General features: G+C 42.5%; 1 protein-coding gene across 1 annotated transcript; it reads right to left on the bottom strand.

Moving 5' to 3' along the window:
* Positions 1-35: 35 nt before the first annotated feature.
* Positions 36-20,411, bottom strand: pygmb (phosphorylase, glycogen, muscle b). The gene is made up of 20 exons (XM_077228005.1): positions 19,964-20,411; positions 18,291-18,392; positions 15,398-15,476; positions 15,195-15,298; positions 14,971-15,102; positions 10,551-10,662; positions 9,910-9,992; positions 9,674-9,817; positions 9,474-9,566; positions 8,537-8,683; positions 8,088-8,251; positions 7,157-7,271; positions 6,891-6,992; positions 6,645-6,792; positions 3,339-3,397; positions 3,111-3,252; positions 2,799-3,006; positions 2,480-2,614; positions 2,300-2,366; positions 36-1,536 (listed from the first exon to the last, which is right to left on the bottom strand). Exons 1-20 carry the CDS (start codon positions 20,204-20,206, stop codon positions 1,387-1,389), a joined length of 2,529 nt encoding a protein of 842 aa, XP_077084120.1. The 5' UTR covers positions 20,207-20,411; the 3' UTR covers positions 36-1,386.
* Between the last annotated feature and the right edge of the window lie 239 nt (positions 20,412-20,650).

The following is a 20,650-nucleotide window of genomic DNA, read 5'->3' as shown; positions in this document are numbered from 1 at the left end:
AACATAAGAATACTTGCAAAAAACAGAAACAGCGATTCAATTCTACATCTTTTATTACGCATTTTGTCTCTCTTCAAGGGTATCAGCAAGACTGTTTGGTGTGCGTTGTCACCCACAATAGGGGCAAACATTCAGAGAGAACAAAGTACTTTATCAGATTGTTAAAGCTGTTAAGAAAAGTTGCAGGTTAGGTTGTCAAGTCTATGTAGGGTTGATCAGGAACCAGAGATAAAATCCTACTCCATTATCACTAAACCAGCAATTCATGTCTAGTTTAATTGTCGATTTGAAGTATTGTTTGCTCACTTCCAGCAAATCCAAAAGCAATGCACAGTACATCCTTGTTACATCTTTGTTTCCTATTCAAAGAATACAAGTCTAACATAATATATCTGAGTAAATACATTTCAGGCTCTTGAACGCATCCTGGCAAGTATGGAGAATCACACTTTAGTGCTATATTAGTTTCACTGGACTCAAAAGCAAAGTTTCATACAGGGCCTCATCATTCCTGCAGGTCTTATTTTGTGTGGTGTGAAAACCAGAGTTACAACAGTATATGTGGAAAGAGCTACAGTACAATGCTTCTCGAGGACAAAAGTGACCGATCATGACTAAAGTGCTAAAGTGAGGAGCTCTGCGGGTGGAAGAACACATCATGAGCACCAACAGGCCAAGTGAGAGACAGGCAGAGATTTACACCTAAACATACACAAACAACACTCATATTAGGGTTAAGGCAGTCTGAAGCAGTCAGAGTGCATGACGGACATGTCCAGCCGGAATTTTACGTTGAATATGGAACAATTACATTCATAACCTAAGTCATAAAAGCCCAAACTGCTCATGTAATAACTGCCTGTCGGAAACTAAAACAGCCTAAAAGTATTTTAAATAATCAGTCTAAAATTCTCACTTCAATCATTTTGCCACAAAACACAAAAGAGACCACATTAAGGTGGTTTCTCAAATTGTTTCCATAACAGTCACCATCATGCTGTGAAATGTGGCAAAATGCAGAAAAGTTTTTGCTATGCTTTGACCTCACAGTGTAGGTTTGGTTCTCGAGGATGAGGCTGTGGATTTCTGCTGACGTGGATAGACAAATACATCACACCTTTTCATAATACTTCACAGAAAAACTAACATTCTTACACCAACATATGCTGTATATAAACATGCCACAAAACTAGATGCGCTGACAGCTCGTTGCTGGAGCAGGGATGCAGAGAAATTGTGCGAGGCATTTTGGCTGTCTGACAAGATGGAGTAACATCCCCTATGACATGTCAACGGTAAAATCAGCTTTATACATCTTCACAATGTTAAATAAATTGAATGTGAGAACAGCTACAACATTGGAAGATTTTGATATTGTGGAAGGACTTAGCGGGGGTCGTCTGGGGCTGCGATCTTCTCCAAACTAGGCTCCATGCCCCAGATCTCACGAGCGTACTGGCCGATTGTGCGGTCACTGGAGAACTTGCCACAACCAGCAATGTTGTGGATGACCATCTTGGTCCATTCTTTAGTATTCTGTTTGAGAATCAGGAAGAGGAACAAGCTTCGAGTCAGTTCCAGTATTGTTGTGTTTCTGTTGTGTAAAGCCCTTTAAGAACAATGAACGTTAAGAACTATTTCCATCTATGCACTCCTAGTGAATCGTATCACATATCATGAATGTAAAATTACATGCTAGTATACTCCTAATAAAACAAAATAAAAATGGTAGCACATATACACATTTAAAATGTAGGTAAAATAGACCAAAAGTATGAATCGCTCATCTTGTTCACATACACTACCGTTCAAAAGTTTGGGGGTTGTTTAAAAAAAAAAAGGTGTCTTATGTTCATCAAGGCTGCAATTATCTTTTAAAATAACTGTTTTCTATTTTCATATATATTTTAATATAATTTATTCCTGTGATGGTAAAGCTGAATTTTCAGCATCATTACTCCAGTCTTCAGTGTCACATGATCCTTCAGAAATCATTCTAATATGCTGTTTTGCTGCTCAAGAAACATTTCTGTCTTTTATCAATGTTGAAAACAGTTGTGCTGCATCACATTTTTTGTCATGATACATGTTTTTCAGGATTTTTTGATGAATAGAAAGTTTAAAAGAACAGCATTTATTTGAAATAGAAATTTTGGAACATTACAAATATTTTTACTGTCACTCTTAATCAATTTAATGCATTCTTACTGAATAAAAGTAAAATATTACTGACTCAACTTCCTGAAAAACACTGAAACATTAGTGGCATCATACAATATCATATTCTTTTAATACAAACCTTATACAGGGCGCTGACTTTCTCCTGACTTTTAATGTAGTCTTCATAGTCAGCAAACACCTTGAACCTGCGATCACAACCAAAATGTCATTTATATGATCAGTATTAAACAGTGACTGTGTGAGAAAGAGAGTGTAAAATTATTATTAAATCACAACTATGATTTTCGGTTTTTCTTACCTGTCATGGTGCATCAGCATCTTGACAATGTCTTGAAACTGGTCAGGCTCTGCAGGGCTGAAGAATCCTTTAGAAATCTGATCCATAGCTTGTTTCAGTTCTGGAATGCGGTTATAATACTCCATGGCATCGTATCTGGAAATAAACACATTTCTTCATTATTTTTTGCTAATGACTTTATCTATTTAAGTGGATGACGTTTTAATAAAAATCAATTTCAATGGATAAACTTTTTGTAAACATTAATAAATGAATGCGCACACAAAAAACTAAACTAATGCTATTCAGAAAAATTGTTAATTGAAGCTTATGTCGTCACCCTTTCTTATCCAAAGCTTCCACATCCTTCACTCTCATGCCGAAGATGAAGAGGTTCTCCTCTCCCGCCTCTTCAGCCATCTCCACGTTAGCCCCGTCCATGGTGCCGATGGTCAGAGCTCCATTCAGCATGAACTTCATGTTGCCTGTTCCAGAAGCTTCTGTTCCTGCTGTGGAGATCTGCTCGGACAGGTCAGCCGCAGGGATGACTGTAAAATGACGGGAAAAAGTAAGCAGAGCGAGAAGTGTGAGTGAATAAATAAGACAGGAAGCTGATCCAAAATTCAGATCTGTTAGTAAGTTTGCATGCTACCTTTCTCAGCCAGGGTAACCTTGTAGTTCTCAAGGAAGATGACTTTCAGACGATCTCCCACCACACTATCATTATTTACCACTTCTCCAATTGCCGTGATCAGTTTGATGATCATCTTAGCAGTGTGATACCCGGGGGCGGCCTTGAAGATGCATGATTTAACCAATGATTTAGCGTTCAGATTTCAGTACAACAGATCTGACTGGTTAGTGAAGTGATAATTCTCACCTTTCCTCCAATCATAATTGTCCTTGGAGTCCAGGCCTTGTTAGGCTCCTTCTTGATGCCTGATCAGATAAAATAGTCAAGTTAAGTACACTGTAAAAAAAAAGTTGTAAATAAAGTAAAGATTATTGGAGTACGTTTTACAGGAAAATACTCAGTCTTTCCACTTTAAAATATCATGTTTAATTTAATGTTACTTGCCGTTTCTTTGTAATTGAGTGAAAATTGTTTTAAAAAATCCTACACCAAGGCCCGGTTGTCATGTTTCAATGTGTTTAAGTTCTGTTTTGAGATCTTGTTTCCCCCTGTCTTTGTGATTTTTGTTTAGTCCTGTTAGTTTTTCCTGCTCCTCGTTTGTGTTCAGTTTCTTCACCTGTGTTCAGTTAATTATCATATTAGTCCCTATTCATTTAAGCCTTCTGTTTTCCCTCAGTGTTTGTTGGTCGTCGTCCTTGTATGGTTGTGTTTTCCCTGAAGTTCCTGGAGTTTGTTATTTCGTTCCTGTATGTTTATAGAAGTTTATTTTGTAAATAAATCGGCTATTTTTTGAAGTCCTCTTGTCCTCGTCTTCAGCTACCTACACACCAACCTGACAGAACGACCAACCTTTAAAAGAAAAATCCTCCAGTGTAAGCCTCCAGTCGAACATGGAGTTCGATAAGCAGGCCTTTGTGGGAACCCGCAAAGCTATTTTCCGGGGGATCCGTGGAGGTCACAGGGGAGGATATGGGCGATATGGGACTAGACAACCTTTTCAGCGTCAACATCTCTGCGTCCAGCCCAATCCTCATCTCATCCGCCCTGTCGAGCAAGAGCCGGAGCCAGTCTTCGAGCAAGAGCCGGAGCCAGTCTTCGAGCAAGAGCCTTCGAGCAAGGTTCCGTCCAGCACCAAGCCCTCTTCGCCGCTGGTTCCGTCCAGCTCCGAGTCCCACGATGTGCTGGCCCCGTCCAGCTCCGAGTCCCACGATGTGCTGGCCCCGTCCAGCTCCGAGTCCCACGATGTGCTGGCCCCGTCCAGCTCCGAGTCCCACGATGTGCTGGCCCCGTCCAGCTCCGAGTCCCACGATGTGCTGGCCCCGTCCAGCTCCGAGTCCCACGATGTGCTGGCCCCGTCCAGCTCCGAGTCCCACGATGTGCTGGCCCCGTCCAGCTCCGAGTCCCACGATGTGCTGGCCCCGTCCAGCTCCGAGTCCCACGATGTGCTGGCCCCGTCCAGCTCCGAGTCCCACGATGTGCTGGCCCCGTCCAGCTCCGAGTCCCACGATGTGCTGGCCCCGTCCAGCTCCGAGTCCCACGATGTGCTGGCCCCGTCCAGCTCCGAGTCCCACGATGTGCTGGCCCCGTCCAGCTCCGAGTCCCACGATGTGCTGGCCCCGTCCAGCTCCGAGTCCCACGATGTGCTGGCCCCGTCCAGCTCCGAGTCCCACGATGTGCTGGCCCCGTCCAGCTCCGAGTCCCACGATGTGCTGGCCCCGTCCAGCTCCGAGTCCCACGATGTGCTGGCCCCGTCCAGCTCCGAGTCCCACGATGTGCTGGCCCCGTCCAGCTCCGAGTCCCACGATGTGCTGGCCCCGTCCAGCTCCGAGTCCCACGATGTGCTGGCCCCGTCCAGCTCCGAGTCCCACGATGTGCTGGCCCCGTCCAGCTCCGAGTCCCACGATGTGCTGGCCCCGTCCAGCTCCGAGTCCCACGATGTGCTGGCCCCGTCCAGCTCCGAGTCCCACGATGTGCTGGCCCCGTCCAGCTCCGAGTCCCACGATGTGCCAGAGCCCGTTGATCCTGCGCCACAGCCCGTTGATCCTGCGCCAGAGCCCGTTGATCCTGCGCCAGAGCCCGTTGATCCTGCGCCAGAGCCCCCCTTTCCTGTCAATTTCCCCATTAAAATTTTGGGGCGGGTGCCCACCCGAAGGGTCCTCACCGCCATGGCCGCCCGAAGGGTCCTCACCGCCCCCACGCCCGAGGATCCCACAGCTCCGCCCTGGACGCCCGAGGGTCCCACAGCTCCGCCCTGGACGCCCGAGGGTCCCACAGCTCCGCCCTGGACGCCCGAGGGTCCCACAGCTCCGCCCTGGACGCCCGAGGGTCCCACAGCTCCGCCCTGGACGCCCGAGGGTCCCACAGCTCCGCCCTGGACGCCCGAGGGTCCCACAGCTCCGCCCTGGACGCCCGAGGGTCCCACAGCTCCGCCCTGGACGCCCGAGGGTCCCACAGCTCCGCCCTGGAGGCCCGAGGGTCCCACAGCTCCGCCCTGGACGCCCGAGGGTCCCACAGCTCGCTCCGCCGTTGCCACGCCCACAGCCTTCTCCGCCGTTGCCACGCCCACAGCCTTCTCCGCCGTTTCCACGCCCACAGCCTGCTCCGCCCTGGTCACGCCCACAGCCTGCTCCGCCCTGGCCACGCCCACAGCCTGTTACACCCCGGTTCCTCGAGCTACCAGCTCCGCCCTGGAGGGTTCCCGCTCCTATGCAACCGCGCCCACCCTCCCACCCCTTTGGATGTTATACGGCGCGTATGTAGGACGCGCCTTCGGGGAGGGGGGAGGTACTGTCATGTTTCAATGTGTTTAAGTTCTGTTTTGAGATCTTGTTTCCCCCTGTCTTTGTGATTTTGGTTTAGTCCTGTTAGTTTTTCCCGCTCCTCGTTTGTGTTCAGTTTCTTAACCTGTGTTCAGTTAATTATCATATTAGTCCCTGTTCATTTAAGCCTTCTGTTTTCCCTCAGTGTTTGTTGTTTGTTGGTCGTCGTCCTTGTATGGTTGTTTTCCCTGGAGTTCGTTATTTCATTCCTGTATGTTTATAGAAGTTTATTTTGTAAATAAATCGGCTATTTTTGGAAGTCCTCTTGTCCTCGTCTTCAGCTACCTGCACACCAACCTGACACCGGTTTCACAGACAGGGTTTAGATTAAGGCAAGATTAGGCCTTAGTTCAATTAGGACATTTAAGTAGCTTTAATAAACATGTCTTAGAAAAAAAATATTACTGGTGTGCGTCTTGAGACAAGAAAATGGCACTAACATATTTTAAGAGATGTCAGTGTAAGTTTCTTTCAGTTAAAACAGCTCAAACATGCATTTTAGTCTGGGTCTATCTTAAGCCTTGACTGTAAAACCGGGGGGAAATGTTTTTCAGTGTAGGCCATCTTGGGAAAGGAAAACTAGCTTTCCGCTTAGTGAATACGGCACAGTACAAACTGCATACTAAAACAAAAAAAATTATGCAATTAATGTTCTAAACTTTCCAGTAGCATGCTACAGATATGCATCAGTTTGTTTAGAAACTTTTTGCTTCTTAAAAAGAGAAATATTTACGGTTGTAGAGGGTGATTATGTGCAGACAGTTCAACAACTGCCTTTTGTATTCATGGATCCTCTTCACGTGGACATCAAACATGGAGTTTGGGTTAATCTTCACCTTATATTGTTCCTCTAGAAGTGCTGCAAATTTCATTTTATTCTCCTGAAAACAGCAAAGCAATAGATATGCAATGTTCATCATTCTCATATAAATTATGATTATTGCACTAAAGTTCACTTTGAAAGTGGATTCTGTCTCACCTGTTTGACTTTAGCAATGTCTCGAATTAAAGCATCATCATCCACAAACTTCAAGAGTTTCTTCAGCTGGCATAGGTCACGAATGTAGTCCTCTCCAATTCTCTAGCGATTAACATAAGATAGGGATTTTCGGTCAATGATGACTCTTGAATGGCTTTCGAGGGCTTGGACTAAAGCTTACAAAATGTATTTCCGAAGGTTATGGTGCTTTTTGTATGTTCCTCAGTAAGGATAAATTTTTTTTTCTTATCAGCAATGTTCCTCACCTCAGCGATAACCTCAGCCAGTCCAGGGTTACACATGACAAGCCAGCGACGAGGTGTGATACCATTGGTTTTGTTCTGAAACTTCTCTGGGTCCACTTCATAGAAGTCCTTGAAACTGTACACAGAATCAACCCCACCTAATTAGATACAACTGTTTTTTTAGCCGTAACCATCTGTGAGTTATTCACCAGGGCTAATTCTGAGGCAATGTGATTAAGTCATAAAGAGGGACAAAAAATTGTGAAATAAACTATTTGGAATTACATATTGTTGATATAAATTTGGACATTTAATAAGCATATGTATGAATGTCATTGCACTGGACAACAATGCTTGTGCTATCTTTCTTTAAAATAAATGCTACTTGGTTTATACACTACCGTTCAAAGTTTAGGCTTTATTTGAAAGAAATTCATGCTTTTTTTCAGCATGGATGCATTCAATTGATAAAAAGTGACAGTAAAGGCATTTTAAACTTTAAATTACTATTTAAAATATATGCAGTTATTTTTAACTTTCTATTAATTAAAACATCCTGAAAAATAGCATGTTACCACAAAAATATTAAGCAGCACAACTGTTTTCATTGATAATAATAAGGAATGTTTTTTGAGCAGCAAATCAGCATAATAGAACGATTTCTGAAGGATCATGTGACACTGAAGACTGCAGTAATGATGCTGAGAAATTCAGCTTTGCCATCACAATAATAAATTACAAAAAAATATATTAAACAGAAAACAGTTGATTTGAATTGTAATAATATTTCCCAATAATATTACTGTTTCTACTGTATTTTTTATATAAAAACTCAATTAAAAACCCAAATTTTGAACAGAATCATATTTTCTTAAATGTGGCTTAAGTGTCCAGATACTTTTTGGGGCTACTATGTATTCTAATATTAAAAAAAGTTAGTTAGGAGACATACACAGTGTCTTTAATAATGTCGGAGTGGATTTGTGCCACGCCATTGACTGCATGAGAGCCAACAATGCAGAGATGAGCCATGTTGATCTTCTTCTGACCTCCCTCCTCAATGAGAGACATACGTCTCATACGGTCATGATCGCCAGGGTAGAGCGCAGAGATCCGCTAAGAAACAGGAAAGAAAATGTAAGGTCAAAACAGAGTGAAATGTACATGGGAAGTTACTTTACTTCATCTGAGATTTACTGGATGCTGAGTCATGCAGAGCAGAGGAGGTTGTTTAGATAACCTCACACAGCACAATTTACTCCTTATTTGGAGTCAACACAGTCCTACAGTCCCAATGCAGTGAGTTACAGATCTCCCAACCCCTTCAAAAACATTTTTTTTTTTTAATCTACAATTAAGTTCAAATGCAATGTTCCATGAAGATAATGTCTGTTCCCAGACCTCCAAGTGACGTCGGTTAATCTCGTAGATGATCTCTAGGTGACGGGGCAGAAGGTTTTGGAACAGGTCAACAGGCCAGCGTTCCAGGGCTTCTGGTAAAACAGTGTGGTTAGTATATGCACAAGTACGCACAGTGATGTCCCACGCCTGAAAAGAAAAAGAGAATGACAGAAAGTGACGGGAGAGTGAGAGAGAAAGAAAAATCAGAAGAGGAAGAGGAGTACAACATTATGGTGTTGGTCTACATGGGCAAATTTTCATTATAGAAATCAGCAAATTTAAATACAAACTTTATGTATGGTAACACTTTACAATGAGGGGTTAATTTGTTAACATTAATTAATTACACTGGTTAACATGAACTAACAATGAAATACTTCTACACTCTTTAAAATCAAGGTTCCAAAAGAGGGTTTTCGTAGCAATACGATAGAAAAACAATTTTTGTTTCCTCTAAAAAACGTTCAGTGAGCAGAAAGAACCATTTTTTCTTCTAAAGAACCTTTTTCAATGATGAAAAAACTTTTGTGCAATGAAAGGGTTACATGGATGTTAGAGGTTCTCCATTGAACCATAAATGGCAATAAATAACCTTTATTTCTAAGAGTGTACAACATTTATGTTAGTCGATGTAATTTCAACATTTGCTAATACATTTTTAATCAAAAGTTGTATTTGTTAACATCAATGCACTGTGAACTGTTTTTACTATGTACCATTAAGTAAGATTAATAAATGCTTTAAAATATATATATTGCTCAACGTTCGTTCATAATAGCTAATGCATTTACTAATGTTAACAAAAATAAACCTTATTGCAAAGTGTTACTTTATGTCCCTGTATTACCCTTTTATCGATCAACTGAATAGTCCTACAATTTGACTGCAAATCCTTTTTTAAGCATGTTAAAGGAGAAGACGTGAATTTCCCACTCACCGTTTCCCAGATCAGTTTCTCGTCATCCATCAGTATTCTCATGAGTTCAGGGATGGCCATTGCAGGATGAGTGTCATTCAGCTGTATAGCAACCTGAACGACACAGAAAAAGCAAAGGATCTCTGTAGTGTGTGTTGTGAATTGTGTTGAATGTTCTATACACTCCACCATCTTAACATAAAACAAAGTGCTTGTCCTACCTTATCTGGCAGTGTGGTCAGATCCATGCGCACTTCCTCAATTGAGCCGAACTTGGAAGCTTTGAACCTGCGGATGATGTCTTGGAGAGTTGCAGCCACCACAAAATACTCCTGCTTCAGACGCAACTCTTTCCCCTCAAAGAACTGACATACACAAACAGGAGGATTCGTTTACATTTAGGCTCCAAGAGTCATGCGATTTGTTTCTTAATATGAATCGCTTGAGTTGCACTCACGTTGTCATTAGGGTAAAGCACACGAGAGATGTTCTCAGCTAGATTCTTATCCAGAACGGCCTGGATGTAACCACCAACATTAACTGTTTAGGAAGACAGAAAGTCAGTCATAAGATGAAAGGCTCAAAGATACAGTATACCCACTCAACAGTTTGGGGTCAGTAAAATGTTGTTGAAATAAATTCATACTTTCATTCAGCAGGGATGCATTAAATTGAACAGAAGTGAAAGTAAAGACATTTATAATCAGACAAATTTTTTTTTTATAAATACTGTGCTTTTAGACTGACTACATCAAAGAACCCTGAAAAAATGTATCACAGGTTCCATAAAAATATTAAGCAACACAACTGTCTGTATATAAAAATAAAGTGATTAATTTAAATTTGTAATACTATTTCAAAATATTACTGTTTTTGTTGTATTTTTGATTTAAAGAATGCAGTCTGGCTGAGCATGAGAATAAATCTCACTGACCACAAACCTTTGAACAGTTGTGTATATGGACACAAATGGAACAGATCAGAGTTGATTTTATAAATAATATTACAAGTTATTTTCATAATAATAAATGAATGATAAAGCTTATGGTTTGTTAAAATGTCTGATGATCATTGACTGATTGATTGAAGAGAACTCACAGTCTTTGAGATGGAATTCACACGGAGCTTTTGCAGACCAGAGCCTCATTGTGTTAACAATGTTGTTTCTGTATCCTGGGACAGGTGTGTCATAAGGGAGAGCAAGGATCACCTGGTGAGACAAACAGGAACAGATTTAATAGGAAAACAGAGATACATCTGTAAAAATGACACAATTCTACAGCATGTAGCATCTGAGTCTTGCGTTGCATATTGGCCGTTCTGCTTTATCTCTGCTGAACTTCCTGATGTACACTCAGTTCAAACGTTTGGGGTCTGTAAGATTTTATGCTGCGCCGTATAACATCCAAAGGGGTGGGAGGGTGGGCGCCAGGGCGGAGCTGGTAGCTCGGGGAATCGGGGTGGAACAGGCTGCATCCAGCCCAATCCTCATCTCATCCGCCCTGTCGAGCAAGAGCCAGTCTTTTCGAGCGAGAGCCAGAGCCAGTCTTTTCGAGCGAGAGCCAGAGCCAGTCTTTTCGAGCGAGAGCCAGAGCCATTCTTTTCGAGCGAGAGCCAGAGCCAGTCTTTTCGAGCGAGAGCCAGGGGTGCCCTGGGGGCTGACGAGGGCGTGGTTGCCCAGGAGCGAGAACCCTCGAGGGCGGAGCTGGTAGCTCGGGGAATCGGGGTGGAACAGGCTGTGGACGTGGCCATGGCGGAGCAGGCAGTGGGCGTGGCCAGGGCGGAGCAGGCTGTGGGCGTGGCCAGGGCGGTGAGGACCCCTCGGGTGGCCATGGCGGTGAGGACCCCTCGGGTGGGCGCCCCCCCAAAATGTTAGACTTTTTTTGGGGTTTTAACAATTTTAACATTTGGTGTGGGATCAACGGGCTCTGGCGCGGGATCAACGGGCTCTGACGTGGGATCAACGGGACCAGCACATCATGGGACTCGGAACTGGACGGGGCCAGCACATCATGGGACTCGGAACTGGACTCATGGGCCAGAGCTGATGTGCCTGCCGCCCACACACACAGAACAGCCACAATCAGTACCGTGTCCTCATGAGCAGATCCAAGTGCGGCGTATTCAGTCTCTGGCGGGCAGGCGATTGGCTCCGGTTCTGGCAAACAGGCGACGGGCTCTGGCTCTTGCTCGAAAAGACTGGCTCTGGCTCTTGCTCCAAAAGACTGGCTCTGGCTCTTGCTCCAAAAGACTGGCTCTGGCTCTTGCTCCAAAAGACTGGCTCTGGCTCTTGCTCCAAAAGACTGGCTCTGGCTCTTGCTCCAAAAGACTGGCTCTGGCTCTTGCTCCAAAAGACTGGCTCTGGCTCTTGCTCCAAAAGACTGGCTCTGGCTCTTGCTCCAAAAGACTGGCTCTGGCTCTTGCTCCAAAAGACTGGCTCTGGCTCTTGCTCCAAAAGACTGGCTCTGGCTCTTGCTCCAAAAGACTGGCTCTGGCTCTTGCTCCAAAAGACTGGCTCTGGCTCTTGCTCCAAAAGACTGGCTCTGGCTCTTGCTCCAAAAGACTGGCTCTGGCTCTTGCTCCAAAAGACTGGCTCTGGCTCTTGCTCCAAAAGACTGGCTCTGGCTCTTGCTCCAAAAGACTGGCTCTGGCTCTTGCTCCAAAAGACTGGCTCTGGCTCTTGCTCCAAAAGACTGGCTCTGGCTCTTGCTCCAAAAGACTGGCTCTGGCTCTTGCTCCAAAAGACTGGCTCTGGCTCTTGCTCCAAAAGACTGGCTCTGGCTCTTGCTCCAAAAGACTGGCTCTGGCTCTTGCTCCAAAAGACTGGCTCTGGCTCTTGCTCCAAAAGACTGGCTCTGGATCTTGCTCCAAAAGACTGGCTCTGGATCTTGCTCCAAAAGACTGGCTCTGGCTCTGGCTCTTGCTCGAAAAGACTGGCTCTGGCTCTTGCTCGAAAAGACTGGCTCTGGCTCTTCCCCGAAAAGACTGGCTCTGGCTCTTCCCCGAAAAGACTGGCTCTGGCTCTTCCCCGAAAAGACTGGCTCTGGCTCTTCCCCGAAAAGACTGGCTCTGGCTCTTCCCCGAAAAGACTGGCTCTGGCTCTTCCCCGAAAAGACTGGCTCTGGCTCTTCCCCGAAAAGACTGGCTCTGGCTCTTCCCCGAAAAGACTGGCTCTGGCTCTTCCCCGAAAAGACTGGCTCTGGCTCTTCCCCGAAAAGACTGGCTCTGGCTCTTGCTCGAAAAGACTGGCTCTGGCTCTTCCCCGAAAAGACTGGCTCTGGCTCTTCCCCGAAAAGACTGGCTCTGGCTCTTCCCCGAAAAGACTGGCTCTGGCTCTTGCTCGAAAAGACTGGCTCTGGCTCTTGCTCGAAAAGACTGGCTCTGGCTCTTGCTCGAAAAGACTGACTCTGGCTCTCGCTCGAAAAGACTGGCTCTGGTTCTTGCTCGAAAAGACTGGCTCTGGCTCTTGCTCAACAGGGTGGATGAGATGAGGATTGGGCTGGACGCAGAGATGTTGATATTGAAAAATATTGAAAAAAAGGGTTCCTAAAAAAGTCTGCTTATCTATCTCCATCTTCCACTGGAGGTTTTTTCTTTTAATGGTTGGTCGTTCTGTCAGGTTGTGTACAGGTAGCTGAAGACGAGGATGCAGGAACTTCAAAGTAGTTGATTTATTTACAAAATGAACTTCAGGAACATACAAGAACAAAATAAACTCCAGGACTTCAGGGTAAACACCACCATACATTGACGACGACCAACAAACACTGAGGGAAAACACAGGGCTTAAAAGAACTGGGACTAATGGGATAATTAACTGAACACAGGTGAAGAAACTGAACACAAACGAGGAGCGGGAAAAACTAACAGGACTAAACCAAAATCACAAAGACAGGGGGAAACAAGATCACAAAACTGAACTAATAACACATTAATAGAAACATCTTTCCTTGCTGAATGAAAGCATTAATTTCCTTTAAAAGCAAAAATCTTACTGACTTTGAATAGTTATGTACAATAGAATAGTTGAATAGTTTTCTTAATAGTGATAAGACTGAGGTCTTGCTCATTGGCACCTTTCATCAGCTTCGTAAAGCTGGCTCACTAATTTTAAACATAGATGTCTCTGATTTGGTGGCACAAACTAAATTAAAAAACGTAGGAGCTATATTTGATTCTAGTCTGTCCTTTGACTCTCATGTGCTTACTCTCACTGTTTAGAACTCCTTTTTTCATCTCAGAAACATTGCAAGACTCCGCTCTATGTTATTCCTCTCTGTGACTGAAAGGCTTATTAATACTGCAATGCACTTCTTGCTGGGGTTCCTAAAACAACACTTACTGTAACAAAATACAATGTGTACAAAATTCTGCTGCTAGGATCCTGACTGGAGTCAGGAGGAATGAGCATATTACACCGATTTTAAAGTCTTTGCACTGGCTCTCGGTCAGGTTCCGAGTTGATTTTAAAATCCTTATGCTCACATATAAGGCATTGCATGGTCTGGCCCCTCAGTATCTGTCTGCGCTTTTAGCTTTATACACACCCAAGAGTCATTTACGCTCCTCACAAGCTGGTCTATTGGCAGTCCCACAGACTCGGTTGCGTACTGTAGTGGACAGGGCTTTTTGATCCTACGCTCCTAGGCTTTGGAATGCACTCCCTCCAAATATCAGAGATGCACAGACTTTAAGTATTTTTAACTCTCATTTAAAAAATAATTTTTTTAGGTAGACTTTTACCTGACTTTTTTTTTTCTCCTGTGTGTGTTGTATTTTCATTTGTTTGTTCTATTGTGTAAACCGCCTAGCCTGGCAAGCCAGACCTATCAAGATGTTAGGTCTGGGAACTCCCAATTGGCATACCTCAATCCGAGGGGCAGGATAAACGGTTGTCTTTCAAATTCCCTCTGCACGCAATAGGACAGCGCTACAACCAACCAGAGCAACGGACGGCTGTGGCTGAGTGAGTCCCATGCGTTTTCCCACCAGCGGAGGTAGTTGATATATTAAACTTTTGCCGTATCCGGTCGTCAAAACTCTGAACACATCTTCCCTTTTTTAAGAATGACTTAAGTGACGTTCTCTTAACTCCAAATCATCCAGAGTCGCGGCCAAAGCCAATTCGAAAGACTGCTGTTCGCCAGCAGCATCTTCTTTGTTTTCAAGTAGCAAGGAATTCGCCTAATGGAAATCACGCGCAACTCTGCCGTCATTATGTTAAGCCCGCCCACCAACTCTATACACGATGTGATTGGCCTGACCAGAGTTTGGTTTTTCCAGCTCGAATGCCAACGGAGAGTTGCTAGACCACATTTTGCTGCAAAATAATTTTTGCTGCCGCTAGGGTGCGTCTAGATTTCTAGGCTATAAACCGCCTTGAGAAGCTGCGTTAAATGAGCTATATAAAAATAAAGTTATTATTATATTATTATTACTAGAAAACATTTATTTTACAATATGAAAAATGGCCTTTCCATACCAATTAAAGGCAGATACATGGTTTCTATGCTCTTACCTGTGTGTCCACCCATTTCACTCCATCAGGGTGGTGCTCCACCCGACCATAGAAATGCACAGGACGCATGTACTCAGGCCGGGCTTTTTCCCAAGGGTTTCCATAGCGCAGCCAATCATCCGCCTCCTCCACCTGTCAGATGATGTCAGTTGTTTATTAAGATCCAAATGCATCAAAGGAAGAGAAATACATTTCACTGAGATATTGTTGGAAGTTTGTTTTACCTGCCAGCCATTCACGATTTTCTGATTAAAGATTCCAAACTCATAACGGATTCCATATCCATACGCTGCCAGGCCCAAGGTTGCCATGGAGTCCAGGAAGCAAGCTGAAGAGGAAGGGAAGTTAAAGTGAATCAAAGCACCAACTCGTCAGTGCAAGCCTCCATTAATCTTGTAATCAGCACATTTAAAGAGACTGAGTTCACCTGCCAGTCGACCAAGGCCTCCGTTGCCCAGGCCAGCATCCTCCTCCATGTCCTGCAGCTCCTCCATATCCAGACCCAACTGAGAAGAACCAGAATATGAGAGCCAAGCAGGACCAAATCCGGTGAATAACTTCTCAGAGTACAAATCATGCCTTGTTGCATGGTTTCATCTTTCATCAACATATCTTTATAGTCATTCTCAGCATAGCAGTGCCGATCAAGAATGATTTGCATTTCATATTCTAATAGGATTAAAGGCACAGGGGCAGCTAATCCAAGATTATCAGTATTACAGTACATATAGCACCAGATCTCCTCCATATGCTCTTTCTCTATTTATGATTATGCTATCACTGATGATAATAATTACTGATAATGGCCTCGTTTCTTTATACAAAATGATTTTTTTAAGGTTAAGTATTGAGGTTAATGTAATAACAACAGATGTTGCCCAGGTATATAGATTATACATCTTCTCTATTTGGACAAATGAATATAGTCCAACCCCATACACACCACTGGTTGAGCCAATGTTGTTATGTAGAGCCCAGCTGGCCACTCACACAGATTGCAATTCCCACTAGGGGCGCATAAATGACGGAATTATTTACTTCCATAGAGTGCTGCAGGGATGGCATATTTTCTTAGGCCAAAACCCTAAAACAAGTTAGCATTTTACCATTTCTGTTTTTTTGTTTTTTGGTTTTTGGTTAAAAGCCTGAAATAAGGTCTGTGGTTAGCATAACCACAAGTTTTTAGATTTTTTTTCCTAAGACATAAAATATATATTAATAGCAATTAATTGTGATTTTTTAAAGCTTTCACTTGTCTTTAAAGGTGACATATTATGCCCATTTTTACAAGATGTAATATAAATCTATGGTGTCCCCAGAATGTGTCTGTGAATTACAGCTCAAAATACCCCCCCCCAAATGCAAATATACTGCTGCTCCCCACCCCCGTTCAGAAGAGAGCAATCCTTTACACGAGCTTCAGATACTCCAGCAACAACAAAACACGTGAATCTCACTCAGCAAAATCTTAGAAATAACCAGTAGCGGAGTGCATAACCTTACGGGGAGACTCATGAAGAGTTTGCAACTTTTAGACGCACATAGTGGATACATTTATGTAGTTGTTGTGGAGTTACATTAATTCATCGACTTGCATGTGACGTCATGTTTAACTTTTACAAAAGCTGACACAGTTCCCTGAGCGCTTCATAAGACAGCTGTGACATTTAGTCAAACAGTCTTCAGTGCGAGTCTGTGCAGCCAACGACAGAACATTTTGCCTGCTTTGCTGGAACTTTTGCCATTGTGTTAGAACTGCAAAAATTAAAAAACAGTTACACTGTTGTCGCTTGTGAAAACCAAATGCTGGCGACAATTAAGTACATTTACTTGAGTACTGTACTTAAGTGCACTTTTTGAGTGTCTGTACTTTACCTGAGTATTATGTTTTCTGGAAACTTTTTACTTTAACTTCACTACATTTGAAAGACAAATATCGTACTTTTTACTCCACTACAATTCTGTCAAGATCCATGAGTAGAAAGTAGTAATGTCAGTCAGGGGATGATTTTGGTTGCAGAGGTTGCATTTTTGTTGGAAATGAAAGTCGGGTTGACGTCAACATCCAACGTTGGATTGACGACAGAACCCAATTGAACCCAATCAACCTGATTTTCATTTTCAACATTGGATTTGGTCTTCTAAATGCAAATTTTGTCATTGTTTTGGAGCACACTAGCTTATAGATAACAGTAAGGCTAACATATACATACTAAAAGCCAAAAAACTTTAAATAGGGCAATATTTGAGAGAACAGCCATTTGGGTGTCCGAAACCATTGTGGACGTTATTGAGTGCACTTATTCAATCTCACATTCAATTCCACTACTGGTAATGTGTCCTAGAAATAAATTTGATATTGATATGAGGGTAGGTAGGCATAGATTCAGAGGCATACGGCAATGCATTGACATTTATTTTTTACTTTTAATACTAAAGTACTTTTAAAAACAAGTACTTCTCTACTTTTATTTAAGTAAAAATCGGTCTTTACAACTTTTACTTGTAACTGAGTAATATTTGACCAGTAGTATCTGTACTTTCACTCAAGTAAGGAAGTGGTGTACTTTGTCCACCTCTGGCGGCGCAGTGGGTGGAAACGTGCAGATTAAGGGGCGGTAATAAGATCCCCTTCCTATGTCAGAAAGGGAGCGAAATCTCCCTACGAAAATCAGCTTATTTTTTGACATGCTTGCATAGAAAGGCAAAACAAAGATACTGGGTTGGTAGATGCACCAGGGACCTGATTATAGCACTTAGACATGGAAAAAGTCAGATTTTCATGATATGTCCCCTTTAAAAAGACAGTTGCTAATAAGTGGCTAAATGGAATTACAAAGGTTAAATGTCGAACAGGTAAACTCATCTACAGACTAGTCCTTTTCCCAGCCTCGTTGTGTTTAAAATTGTGCTTTCTAACTCAATCTATCAGTGAAAATGTTTAACTTAGAGCTTAGAGATGTTGAAGTCATGTGGTGTAATTCGTTTATAGGCTATGTTTAGATTTTTACTCGTATTTAGGCTTCAGAATTCATAAAAGTTCAGAATTTATCTAGAATGCATTAAAGTTGTGTTCATTTGTGAAGATTATCATGATGAACAAAACATGTAAGAACCAAACTTTTGTTAGTCGCAGAATTTATTTTCTGCAATAGTCCAAAAGCCATTGGGAAAAAATCATACTGGGCTTTTGACATAGACTGTGGTTTTTGACAAGGGAACTTGCAGGGTGATGCTAACTTCAGGGTTGGCCTACAAAATGTCCTCCCAGCAGAATTATTTGCTTTTAGCAGTTTTCAGTTGTACATATCTCCTCTCACCTGATAGATGGCCTCGTCACAAGCATTCTCCAAAGCTAAGTTTACCATGGTGTTTTGAAGGGTCCGACCCATGTAGAATTCCAGAGAAAGATAGTACACACGCTACAAGTGGAGACAAAGAAGAAGAAAGGGAAAAAGGTAAAGACAAGATAATTAAAAGTGAAAAAGAGGAGCATTTTTTAAATAAAAGTGTTTTTTAACAGCAACAGCTGAGAGCCATTTAAAGCAACAGAGAAGTAGGAGCCATAAAAGCCCCTGCTGAGCAGACAAATATTAGTTACAAATAATATTGTGACAGGTGCGCAACACAAGCCTAATCTGTATTCCATGTCTTGATACTTCATTGACCGCCTACGCAAAACCTTAAATTGTTGAAGGTTGCCCAATGACACAACTATCAAGGAGGACTTGCTAGTAAACAAAAGCTAGCTTGTAGTATGTCAGTCTCTTGTCTATAAATGATAACAAAGGTTAGGAAAGAATTATGTTTGTATGCTGTGTCTCTGGCACATGTAAAAATAGCAGCATTAGCTGTCAGCGTTTAAGGTTAAATACTCTGTGAGGATGCCAGCCACCCAGATAAAGATTACACAAATTCCAAATACAACAGTATCCTACCGTTCAAACAGTTTTTTATTTTAAGTATTTTTTTGTATTTTAGAATACAAAATCTTTTAAAATATAAATTTAAAATTTCCTGTAGGAATTAGGTAAGCTCCGATTTGTGATTACTTATGCGTTCCTTTCCCAAAGCAAAATTACAGTTTTGGATTTATGAGTAAAATCATGTCTGTGGTATACATTACTAAGTTGCTAATGAGGGCTAAAATGATTGACTAGCCTCCTTGTGACAACCAGCCTTCCTCTTTCAAGGTTTTAGGACTGGACCAGAGCCATATAGAGTGATATGGCTCTGGACTGGACGACAGACTGAACGTTCTAAAATGGAAAGGACCAATCACAATTATGTATGCAAATGAATGAGCACAAAAAAAAAAATCACAAGGAGGTAGCAGGCTACGCATCAATTATAACGACATTGTGATGACATTATGATGACAACAACATTGTATATCGATGGGACATTTTTAAATTGTAATTTAAACTTGTAACGTCTAAAATTATGTGAAAATTAAAAAGGTTTTTCGTCTGGAATGAGTATAGCGGTTCAGCGTTGTAATCTGAAAGATGTTTCGAATATGCATTACAGAAATTTAGTTTTTAGATTGTTGCTACTTGTTTAAATATAGCCTATACAAGAATGTGCACATATTGATATACGTGAATAACTCGCACTCAAAGATTCAAAAATAATTAGACCTGTTGATACATCAAGGGCACATAGAAAAGCACTCCATACATTCTGCGGGACATTGATTGAAGGCGCGCTCCTGACATCAGTCATGGAGAGATTATGTAATTATTGAGAGGAAAAAAGCCCTACCATCTGCTGAAACATTAGCATTAAGCGTCATTTCCTGGTGCAATACAAATACCTCAATATTAAACCTTCAACAAGTATATACATGTTTCTTTTTACATTCTGCAATGTTGCTACTCTACTGCGCAACATAATGTCCCCTAATGTGTGATCCGACCCCTCCTCCCTCCTGTCAGTGGTGTACGTGCGGCCCCGATCTGTAGGATGAAACTGCGGCATTCGAGTTTCTTACTTTCGGGTCTTTCTCGTAGTAATGCTGCTGCGTCCGGATCCATCTTCCCACCAAATGGTCGCGTACGGTGTGCGCCAGGGCGAAGTAGTAGTCGCGCTTCGTTGCAACATTACGGTCCTTAACCAAAGTAAAGTGCAGATGGCGATTAAAATTGGTCTTGAGGTCTGAGACGTTTTCAACCCCGGCGAGACCTCGCACGGAAATTTGCTTCCTCTTCTCTTGGTCCGTCAGTGGCTTGGACATCTTGTCGACTGTTATATAATAGTGGGTTTCGTGCACCAGGAATTTTAGTCAACGAGACTACGTGATGACTGCTGCGTGTGTTGCGACTGTTTTTTGTTTTTTTTACAGTCTATGATTGCGACGCGCGTCACCGTGATCTCCAGCTGATGCTTCAGGGTCAAGCGCGCTCATTGGTGGCGAGCACACACTCTCTCACTCTCTCTATATATTGGCAACATACATTACTACTATATATTTACAGGCTGGGCGGGCCATAATAAATTTAGGCAATGCAAATGTATTTATATAGCACATTTCATACACAATGGTAATTTAAACTAAATAAAAAATATTTTTGAAACGTTTAAATAATCATAACAGGTGTTTAAGAAATAATAAAAAGCAAAAAAAAATTTTTTTTTAAAATGCAATTACAAACAAAGAAGAAAATAGAATAGAATATTA

This window comes from Siphateles boraxobius, unplaced genomic scaffold (assembly GCF_051911475.1).
Source record: "Siphateles boraxobius isolate OS27281-9 unplaced genomic scaffold, OSU_SipBor_1 130, whole genome shotgun sequence".
Taxonomy (NCBI): Eukaryota; Metazoa; Chordata; class Actinopteri; order Cypriniformes; family Leuciscidae; genus Siphateles; species Siphateles boraxobius.
The sequence above is the reverse complement of the archived record's forward strand: the minus strand, read 5'-3'. Positions and strand labels throughout refer to the sequence as shown.

Coding starts and splice junctions, on each gene's coding strand:
- pygmb (XM_077228005.1), bottom strand. CDS start 20,206: ATGTCCAAGCCACTGACGGACCAAGAGAAGAGGAAGCAAATTTCCGTG. Junction 9,993..10,550: donor TGAATTCCATCTCAAAGACT/GTGAGTTCTCTT, acceptor CTTCCTAAACAG/TTAATGTTGGTGGTTACATC. Junction 1,537..2,299: donor AAGTCAGCGCCCTGTATAAG/GTTTGTATTAAA, acceptor ATTCTCAAACAG/AATACTAAAGAATGGACCAA.